The following is an 11672-nucleotide window of genomic DNA, read 5'->3' on the forward strand; positions in this document are numbered from 1 at the left end:
ACCTTTAGAGTTCGGACTATATTAAAACCCAAAGATGCAGAATATTTTCAATTTGTATTAAGAAGTTAAAAACCTGTTCTATCAGTGAGAACCAGAACTTCTCAAACCATGATGTTTCAATCTGCTGACTCTAGATCTTGGACCGTGAAAATCAGTGCCAGAAATTGCATTAATAACAGCGATGGAAATATTTTTTAAAGCACTGATTCTCGATTCCGATTTTAGCTTCATATTTTTCGATTGTAAGCATCGATTTTAAACTCCTTACGTACAGCTGCAAATGAGACCATTGGTTTTCAGAAAATGCAAAAGAAGAGCTGGTACGACAAGGAGTCCGAGACACATTTACAGACAAAAAATAGAGGCCAAAATGCGTGAGTACGAAGAGCTTCACAAGCGGGTCGACAGAGGTAAGGTAATGCTCGAAAATTATACCAAAAACTTCGGCGACTAACAGAAGGTTTCAAGACCGGAGCATACTCTTGTAGAACCCCCAAAGGTGATCTAGTGACTGATGTCCAGAGCATACTAAAATTATGGAGGAAACACTTCTCCAGCCTGCTGACTGGCAGTGAAAACATAACTCCAGGAGATGGTGAACCCTATTCCCCAATCAATGACGATGGAGCAGGCATGAAGAAGTTCGAATAGCATTTACCCGTCTGAAGGCGGCGGAGGCCGATGGATTGCCGTCCACGCTATTCAAATACGGCGGCGAAGAACTGATAAGGAGCATGCTTTAGCTTCTTTGTAAAATATGGTCGGCATGCCCATTGATTGTTATTTAAGTGTGCTCTGCCCAATCCAAAAAAAGGGAGACACCACAATCTGCGCCAACTACCGTAGAACAAGTATAACCGTGGAAAAGGATAACACCGTCAACAAACTTATTGGACCTTATCAGTGTGGCTTTAGGCCTGGAAATTCAACCCTGACCAGATATTCACTGTGCGTCAAATCTTGGAAAAGACCTGTGAAAAGATACTCGACACACACCTCCTCTTCATCGATTTCAAAGCTGCTTTTGACAGCACGATGAGGATCTGCTTTTATGCCGTGATGTCTGAATTTGGTATCCCCGCAAAACTAATACAGCTATGTAAACTGACGTTGAGCAATACCAAAAGCTCCGCAAGGATCGGGAAGGACCTCTCCGAGCCACTCGATACCAAACGAAGTTTCAGACAAGGCGACTCGCTATCGTGTGACTTCTTCAATCTACTCTTGGAGCAAATAATTTGAAGTGTAAAACTAAACAAGGAAGGTATCGTCTTCTTACAGTTACAGCTGATGATATTGATATCATTGGCCTCAACAAGCGCGTCTTAAGTTCTGCTTTCTTCAGAATGGATAAGAAAGTGAAGCAAATGAGTCTGGAAGTGAATGCGAGAAAGACGAAATATCTTCTGTCATCAAGCATACAGTGGTCGCACTCGCGACTAGGCTCCTACGTCACAGTTGAGAGTAATAACTTCAAAGTGGTAGATAACGTCATATATCTTGGAAGCAGTATTAACAGCAACAACAATGTCAGCCTCGAAATCCAACGCAGAATAAAATAACTCTTGCCAGAAGTAAAGTCCTCTTTACGAAGAAACACCAAATTCTCTAAGTTACTCCTCATCAGATGAGTCGACGTTACGAGTTTTCGAGGGACAGATTCTGCGGAAGATTTATGAGCCTTTAAAATGACCGGTACGAGATATATGGCGACATAGACATAGTTCAACGAATTAAAACGGATACGCTGGCTAGGTAATGTCGTGCGAATGGACGAAAACACCCCAGCTGAGAAAGTATTCGGGGCAAGCATAGAAAGAGGAAGACGTCCAATCCGTTGGAAATACCAGGTGGAGAAGGACCTGGCTTCGCTTGGTGTAAGAGGTGTATACGCCAATCTCTAATCCTTACCCATTTCGAAAAAGCCAGGTTCGAGCAAGAATTCCGACCTATGAAGCCAATTTCGTACCTACAGTGCATTTCTGCAAAAAAAAAGCTTAACGCCGTTCCAATAGCAAACATTAGTCATAAATTTATCAGATGTCTGAGCTATATATTCACTTGAAACCACTCCAAAGAAGATACTATATAATGCGGCAATGTGGTAATCGAAGAAATTTAGCCTAATTACTTAATATATAACAGTGATAATGATCAATACATACACATAAGTTTATGTACATACGCACATACATATACACATGCAACTAACCAATGCTGGTGCTTAGTGCTGCCACTTGAATTCAATTAGTGACTCGATACTCGTCTTGCAATTTATTTGTATTATTGCTTAGACAATGACTAACAGACACACACATATGTATGTATATATATAAGTAAATATGTGTAATATTATCGAGATGCCAATTTATGCCATCAATTAGAATCGCACGCGCTTATCTTTACTGCAGCATTCGTTTATATTCATGTATGTAATTATTCCAATTAATCTCCTCTTGCTTACATCGCCTGGCAATATTATACTGAAAGCTTATGCCTTTATTTTTCTCTTTTTCTTTGCATGTGCTTCGTATTAATCTGTGGTGCGTGCAGCCTGCCGATATGAGAAGGGTTCCTGGTCTGAGTGTGCCACCGGTCAAATGACACGCGCTGACAAATTAAAGGCGACCAGCGATCCATCGTGCGAAGCAACACGTGTCATCAAGAAGAATTGCAAACCCGGCAAGTCCAAGGATAAGAGCGCCAAGGAGCAGCGTAAGAATAAGGATAAAGGTGAGTGTGGCTCAATATGATTGATGAGTAATTTATACTACATATATATATGTATGTATATGATAGCGATAGGCCTTTGAAGCATTCTTCTTGTACGTGAAGTCGGTTTTTGAAACCTTGAAGTGCTATATTCTTAGTATAAGACCGCGGTTTGAGCTTGAAAATGTGATCTTAATGTCTTTTATGGCTTCAATAATAATAATAATTTATGGTGTCACTAATTTATAGAATATATATGAAACCTTGTCCTTCTGGTGAATAGGAACAAGACAAAGTACTAAGAGGCCACACATATAGATTCCTAGCGTCTTGATTAGGCCATGTCGTACGCATAGAAAACGATGCTTTGCGAAAAACTGCTTCGAGACCCATGAGGACTATGAAAGCACTGACGCCGACGCATCCAATGGAAAAACCAAGCGCATAAGTACCTCCCTACACTTGAGATGCCCTGGCGACCTAGCAAAAGAAAGCGGCAAGTAGCGAAGTTTTGTATTCTCGACCCAGACTGACTTACAGTTGCAGTGCCAAAAAAAAAGAGGAGTAGATGTAGTCCTAATGGCACAGAACAAACAAATTTTTTCCATTATTCCTTTGGTTACCGTACAATATTTTAATTAAACTTCCGCCATTTGACAAAATTGGACTGAAAGTACTCTACCATCAACTTTCTATCAACCCTGAGCATAAGTTTTAGCCTAGCTTATAGATAAATTGGTTCCAATTTTTTCCACATTCAAAGTTGATGTGCGCTCAGGACCATTGTATTGGACTAAATAACAATAATACAATCAAAAATGGAACTCCAGATATATCTTTACACTTTCCTAATCGGCACTTTGATCAATATTCACTCGATCGAACGAACGATTAATACAAAAATAAACATATATGTCGAAATAAGAGAACATTTTCAAAGGTTCCCGGCGTTTTCTTTAATTTATAATATTCTAATGTCACAGGATGAAAATGGGCGAAATCAGTTGCGGTCTTCCCATATACCAAAATTTTAACTTCCACCTCACTCTTTCTTTTCCAAAGAAATCAAAAAGCAATTAGTGGTACGGTTTTTCTGACACACTAACCTCAAAACCGTATTACCTCATAAGCATCGACTACTTTAGATATGCTCTTGCTCTTGCAACATGTTGCTACAGAGTATAATAGTTTTATTCACCTAACGGTTAACTGTGCCCAAAAAATAAGGTGACATTGTATTTATTTTGAAAATTCTTTATTTATTCTTCCAAATTTTCATCCCCTTCAAAAATCCTCCTCTATGCAATGCACTTCCAACGGATTTTCCAATCTTCGAAACCCTGGTTGTAGTCACTTTCCGGGATGGCCTTCAGTTCCGTCTGCGGCTTGAATCTCCTCTATCGTATAAAAACTGTGTCCCCGGAGCGGTCTTTTGAGCTTGGTGAACAGCCAGAAGTCGCACGGCGCCAGATCAGATGAATACGGTGGTTGCGGAACGATATGGGTTGAGTTTTTGGCGAAATGATCACGAATTACGAGGGCAGTATGGGATGGTGCATTATCGTGGTGTAAAAACCAAGAATTGTCTTTCCACAATTCCGGCCTTTTTAGGCGGATAGCGTTACGCAAACGACGCATAACGTTCAAATAATATTCCTTGTTGACTGTTTGACCGGTTGGAAGGAATTCATAATGCACAACACCACGATAATCGAAGAAAACAGTCAACATGACTTTGATTTTTGAGCGACTTTGGCGCGATTTTTTTGATCTCGGCTCTCTTTTGGCACGATATTCGCTCGATTGATCGGTTGTTTCGGGGTCGTAAGCATAGATCCAAGTCTCATCGCCAGTTATAATGCGTTTCATGACACCCTGGTAGTCGGAAAGCATCGTTTCACACACTTCAACGCGACGCCTTTATTCCAAAAATTCAATGTTTTCGGTACCAGTCGGAATTTGACGCGCTTGAGGCCCAAAACATCCTTCAAAATGGTATTCATGCCAACTTCATCAGCAAGGTCTCTAATTGTTAATCGACGGTTTTTCAACACCAAATCTTTGATTTGTTGAACGTGAGCTTCGTCGGTTGAGTTGATGGTCGCCCTGGACGCTCTTCGTCTTCGACACGTTCACGGCCGGCTTGGAACTCACTATACCACTTGTAAACATTTTTTTTTGACATAGCCTCATCACCAAAGGCTTTCTGCACCATCCTCAACGTATCCGCAGCAAAAATTGATTCCGTAAACAAAATTTAATGCAAATTCTTTGCTCAACAAATTTCGACATCGCAAAAAACGAAAAACTCACTTTTAGCAGCTCACAAAACGACATGTATCTCAAACACTAATGAATATTTTGACATGAAATTTTACATAAATGTGACTGAGAGTACTACTAACCTAAAAAAAAATAATTCTCCATATCCTTCGACGCGCGCAGTTTAATTTCAAATGTTTTTTTTTGGGCACAGCACTAAAAAATCATCTTCAACTAAGCATATTGATATAGGCTCATTTTAGTACTCACCTTCCTGGCCAAAAATTAAAGTTGTATCGTCGAACGCTTACCACGCCCACAAAAAACGCCATTAAAGAAAAACCAATAAAGTGCCATAACTAAGCACCAACTTAAGATATCAGCATGTAATTTAGCTCAGAGGATCGCAGTAGCAAAAGGCACTTATGGGCTAAAATTTTTGAAAAAGGGGGCCTCTAACAAGTTTGATATACATATCGCCCTGACCATTAAAGCCACAATAGCCAAATTAGAACAATTCCTCTAAGAACTCTAACCAACAGTGTAAAAGTGGATAAAATCGGAAGATAACCGCACCCCTATAACTGGACGGTTAAAAACTGCTTGGAGCGCGATAAATCAATAACTTAATATGCCACAGACCCAAGATGGTTTAAAGGATGTAAAAATTGGACGATTGGAGTGGCACTGCTCACTCTTAGGTAAAATTTCATACCTAAGTTACAATGTGAAAAAGGGCGAAATCGGATCGCAAAAATGCCCTCTTCCAATATAACATAATTTTAAATTTCATCTGACTCTTTCCTTTCCAGTGTAGAAATCAATAAGAAATTATTATACCAGAATACAACGTTTCGTGAATAATCCCACTAGAATATTCCACCTTATGACCAAAAAATTTCCTAATCCAGCAAAACGGTTCAAGCCTTTAAGTACTGAATATTTGGACCCCAGTATCTAAGCTGACTTTTGACCGTAAATATCACTCAATGAATGGGATATACAATTGAAATTCAGAGAGAAACGTGTTTTTCTGATAGCAGATTATCTTTGTGCCCGTATAATTTGATGAAAAACTTGATATAACAAATTTAAACCCATGTTACCTTACTCCATATGAATGTAATGGTATGTTAGGTACCATGAATCTCAGGGAACATTTTAATACTTTGGGCATGTTAATACACTTATCAAAAATAGATTAAATTATTTTATAAATATATATATATATATATATATATAAAGCCACTCTTATTGGCAAAAAATCCAACAACCACTTATAATTCGCTTATTCGATTCAACGATCATATGTTTGTTGATCCACTGGTTTGATTTGCTCCTTATGATATTTCCCTGCCTTTGTTTCTTGTAAGTTACAAGAATATAAAATGTTCGGCTGCACTCGAACTTAGCATTCCCTTACTTGTTAAGTTGTATCGTTGACCTTACGTTCACAAAAAACCCATAAGCTCTACAGAGACAGTGCCAGACAGAACTATGGACACACAATGTTCTAATTTACTAAGTGAAATCCTTTGAGATGTTCTAACCTAACTACAATTCATTTCTCACACTTACTTCCATTAATGTCACAAAGGACAATATAATAACCCATTACTCATATGAGAATACAAATAGTTATATACTTAACATATACCCATAACCTCTTAAATCAGTCTGTCAGCCAACAAAGAGCAACAGGCAATATCTCTCTAACGAGCTTCTGCGCTATCGGTTCAATATGTGTTAGTGCTCCGCTTTCGATTCGCTCAAATTAATTGCCAATTTAAATTAACTAATTCCATGCAATGCTGACCATAAGCAGCGATGTAAATTATTATCCTTTGACCGCAAAGCAAGTGTCCTTTGCAATTCTCTTAGGGATATGTCTGCTAAGCATTATTAAACATATCGATTTGCAAATGTAAGTGGATGGCCGGTGGAGTTTAAGGTAGCTGAGTAGATCTCAAATAAAAAGACAGTGAAAAAGCATATGCAGGAGAAATATGGTTCATACAGAGCTCGTGATGAAACCCCGATTACTTAAAGTCATAATATGTCCCTCATCTTCAGTCCCTAATATTTGTATTGTAAGGTTATGTTGTAGAAAATACATCGAGGAAATACCTAAAGCACCGCCGTTTTCTATGAGTCCTTCTCAAGGACAGATAAATTTCATAGTTTTACCGATAGGACCGGAACCAAGCTTGACAAATCCACACACATAAATGATCTTCAAAAATCCGGGAAAATTGAACGAAAATTAAACTTGTGCACATGCAAACGGAAGAAGTATGGCTTCGGATAAATATATATTATCTACCAAAAAAGTACAAACTTTCTCTGGTTCAAAGCAGTCTTCAGTCTTTGAAGACTTCCAATCTTATAGTTTGATTGAGATTAGGGAAAGGCATCATTTACCATAGTACCACATCGCAGTCAGAGCTCATTTTCTAGTAAACCAAGCTTTGAAATTCCACAGAGATTCCTTCAAAGTCACTCTTGATTCTCAGATCTACATTACTTAGCAAAACTTTAGGTGAAGAGCAGTTTGTATGACAAACTTAATGATCAATTGGTTCAAGAACGACCGTTCCGCAAAGTGAGTGCTAAATTTAAGATCGACAACTCGAAAACGGAGGGGCTATTTTGCGTACAGAGACAGACGGAAGAACTTGGCTGAATATATACTCAACTCGTGACCCTGAACATCTATTGTATATATTCTTTATAGGGTCTCGACTTTTCCTACTGGATGGTACTAGCTTTATGGCACATTTTATATACTCCATTCAGGGCATAAAAATAGCATTTTATTTTCAAAGTTTTATGGTATTTCTTTCTTCTATCCCTCAAAGTAAAAACTAATATAAAGTCATTCCAGTGTTGAACTCGTTTATTAAAAGCCAGACAGTAAAATTTAGTGAGCGAAACCCCCACGGCGCTTTTATTTGTATTCTCTTTATCAAACATTGTCTAGCCAAAGGTACACCCAACTGAGCTTCGATTACACTTTGTCATATTTTATTCTTGTCTTTTTTTTATTATTTTCCCACACCTCCCACAATATGACAGGAGTTCCCTGGGAGCGTTCCTGTTTATGATACTTTGTACAAAGAAAAAGCGAGAAATGAGTTTACAAATTAATTGAACGCTGTCTATCTGCGTTATTTCCACGAACAATTTTGCATTATTAAGTAACAGCGGGCAAGTTTGCGCTGTCCTTTAACGCTTTGCGCCGTTATGCAAGGTTCGTCTGAATCCCTGCCGCGTTTTCCCTAATCAACATGAACTTCGGGTTATTATTGCTTTTATGGCGGTGCCTGCTGTTGGCATTCCTTTTTTTTATCAACACGCTCACACCAGGAATTAATCAACTCAATTTGAGCGCCGCTCTGCCATTTGCCCTTTCTCAAATATTTGTTCCGTTATAGCCAGCGTATTTGGTAAATAAACGTCTGAAACATGAATTTCATAAGGGAATGAGCATGTATAGCAATCGTCGTGAAGTTATTTTTGACTTTCGCTTTCCGCGTCTAGGTGTGGCTGGCAGCAAAGTGCTAACATGCGAACCCTTGTTGACGTGCAGCAAATTCCTGAATATTTCAAAAGGGAGTTAGTTTCGGAAAAATACTTACGAGTTCAGTTTAAAAAGTGTGTTTAGAGTTTAGAATTGTGATCGCAAGGGGTTGGAGGTCTTTTGTTGGCCTCAACATTATTCGTTTACTGGAGCAATTCCGACTCAGTATTTTAGAGTTACTTTATGCCATTGACTTTTAAGCCAAATTTGCACTATGGTTCGTGAGATGACTTCAATTTTGTTCGAACCTCAAAATATTCTTGGAAAATAACGAAACAACTGACAAAGGATCTTGAAAGGATGTGAAAGATTTCTCAGCTTAAAGAAAAATGTATATAAGACTGACCTGATTAGAGTCTTGAGATAGTTTTAGGATTTGTACCACCTGGCAAGGCATTGACTTCATACCCAAAACATTAACGAAAATTCTCAGATCCTCTGCTATCCATCTAATGCCAATGCGACGATTTTGAATTACGGTTTCTTTAATTTTATCGAGGAGGATGGACGACTTAGCTATAACCACGTAAGCTGTGTCTGCGCCAAATAAGAAAAAGAATGAACCACACACATGAGACAAGTTTTCAATGAATTCACGACCCTCACTGAAAGCTTTGTACCATTCATGTACTTGTGTTTGTGTTAAGGTAGAGTCCCCAAAACACTTCTGTAAGATTTTCTATTAGGTTGTACCAATTTATTAACATCTTAAAGTATCATACATTGAAGTGGGCTAGTCCGGATCAAATTTGATCTCATGATAAAAGGTCTAAGACTAGTTCCAATAATTGTCAACCCTAAGCTTTGTAGCATTAATAAACAATTCTGACCTTAATACCGACAAATAAGAGGAATATTTCTACGACAGTGTGGTCTAAGTAACCAGAATGAATCTAGATTTATATTCGACCAAGAATTGTCAACTGTCATTCATCGAAATTACTTCAGTAATGTTTTCTGACGCTACAACAACAACAATGAATGCTTCCATAATGTATGAAGTGGCTACTGTTTCTGACATTTGCTCGCCAATTCCAACGAGGTTTCTTTCACTTATCAAAGCTTGAGGAAAGAGTGACTTATGGATACATATATTCGAGTTTTCTAAAGAGCGTAACTATTACTACCAGGATAAACTATAGATCGAAGTGTTAGTTTCCAGTCTCTGACATATAGACAATATAATAATAAATGTAATCTTATTGCCTTAAATCGGAAAAATTGATTTCAAATTTCCATATTTTCTCGAAATCATTTTGCGCAAATCAAAGTTGAAATTTGAGATATCCAGAGCAATTGGCTCACAGGAAAAATTTCTGTTTTATGTTTTCTTCAATACTCTTTTGAAATTAAATACAATTTTCACATCCTTTCCCTTTTTTCTTTCTCTCATTGCAGGTGTTCGCAAAGCACGCGCCTAATTCTTCAACAACACACTAACAACCCAGCGAACTGTTTCAATTTGAATTCAGAAACAAAAGCAAAAACAACAACTGATTTCGTTGAAACATTATGCAAAACACATATAAAAACGCATGCAACAACGCCACAAACACAAACAACAACAAAAACCAAAATGAATGCACAAAAGCGCAGGTTGAAGAGGAAGAGAGCAGTTCATTTTTAGAATCAAACAGCAACAAAAACACTACTAACTGACAGATTTCATACAAAGAATCACAACAACAACAACACAACCAACTGACAAACTATATACAAAGCACAAGAACAACAACAAAAACTGAACTAATTGACAGATTTCATACAAAGAGCCACTACAACAACTACATATACAACAAAACCAAGAAGTAAAACGAATAATAGATAACAGTAAAAGCGATAAACCAAGAGATGAAAAGAAAAGCAAAAAATAGCAAGTAAAATAAAATTTAATTAAATCAGACTTAAAAAGTTATATAAAATTAATCAACAAATACAACAAATACATAGCTACAGCAAAAGTGACATTACAAAAACAATTAACAAAAGTGTGAACCCTTAAAATCAAGAAAAAAAAAACAACAAAACACAAAATTATTTATAGAGATCTCCAAAATTTGATTACAACAAAACAAAATAGTAAATACTGAACAAAAACAACAACACATTAATAAGTTTAAAAAGTAAATTAAATTAAAAGACAGACTTATATACCATATATATATACATAAGTATATATATAAATATATATACATATATACATTAAGAGTTGCTAAAAAACAAGAAGAGTTGCAATTACATACCAAAAACAAAAACAAAAAAATAATTATTAATTAAAAATTATTGAAATGAAAATAGGAGCCAGTAAACTTATATACATACATACATACACACATACCGTAAAAGTAAGCATGCAGTTAAATGGACCCAAATCGGCAGCCGAGACGCGACGAGACGAAACGAGATGGACTCGAGCCACATACACACACACTCACATGTCGGTATGTCGGCTCTCTGTGGCTGTGGTTTTGCATGCAGGCGCGGCGAGTTCACAGAGCGAGCGTGAGCGAGTAAATTTAAATTTTATTAAAATTAAAAGAAATAAAATTAAAATTAAAAAATTAAAAATTAAAAAAATGCAAAAGCATTTAAATTAAGCATTATTACTTATATACATACGATACATAATGAGGTGGTAAACAACAACAAAAACAAAACAAAATACGAAAAATATTGAGAGAGTATGAAACAAATTTAAATTATACATATTTGTTTTACACAGAAAAAAAATTAAGATATTAATTTAGAAAAAAGCCAAATCCAAAAATAAAAAAAATAAATTTTACTATAAAAGTGAAATGGAAGATGAAGGCAGAAAACAATTAAATATTAAACAATTTCCAAGCAAAAAACCCAGTTTACCGAAAATAGTGAATAAATTCATAAATACTTGCATTTCTATGTTGACAGAGAGCTAATTAAATAACCCTTACATAAAAGCAGTGGAAGCGACAGACTTGCAAAAAACTTACGAATGCAATTTATTTGCGCACAAGTGTATTATTTACAGAAATGTTTTAATGAGTTTAAAGCTGGAAAACGCTTATTTTGCTTCTTACTTACTACAAAATGGCCGCAAATAAGTTTTTACACTGAAAGAAATTATATAATTTTGGTG

At 36.8% G+C, this 11672-nt stretch overlaps 1 protein-coding gene across 2 annotated transcripts in view; it reads left to right on the forward strand.

Annotated features, from left to right (window-relative positions):
• LOC126762451 (uncharacterized) overlaps positions 1-11449 on the forward strand; it is a 78775-nt gene extending 67326 nt beyond the window's left edge. For both annotated transcript variants that reach the window (XM_050479187.1, XM_050479189.1), the window contains exons 5-6: positions 2554-2733; positions 9953-11449. In XM_050479187.1, coding sequence (XP_050335144.1) covers positions 2554-2733; positions 9953-9975 — 203 coding nt within the window. In that variant the 3' untranslated portion in view covers positions 9976-11449. The remainder of the gene's footprint in view (positions 1-2553; positions 2734-9952) is intronic.
• Positions 11450-11672: the final 223 nt, after the last annotated feature.

The sequence above is a fragment of the Bactrocera neohumeralis genome, chromosome 6 (assembly GCF_024586455.1).
Source record: "Bactrocera neohumeralis isolate Rockhampton chromosome 6, APGP_CSIRO_Bneo_wtdbg2-racon-allhic-juicebox.fasta_v2, whole genome shotgun sequence".
NCBI classification, from domain to species: domain Eukaryota; kingdom Metazoa; phylum Arthropoda; class Insecta; order Diptera; family Tephritidae; genus Bactrocera; species Bactrocera neohumeralis.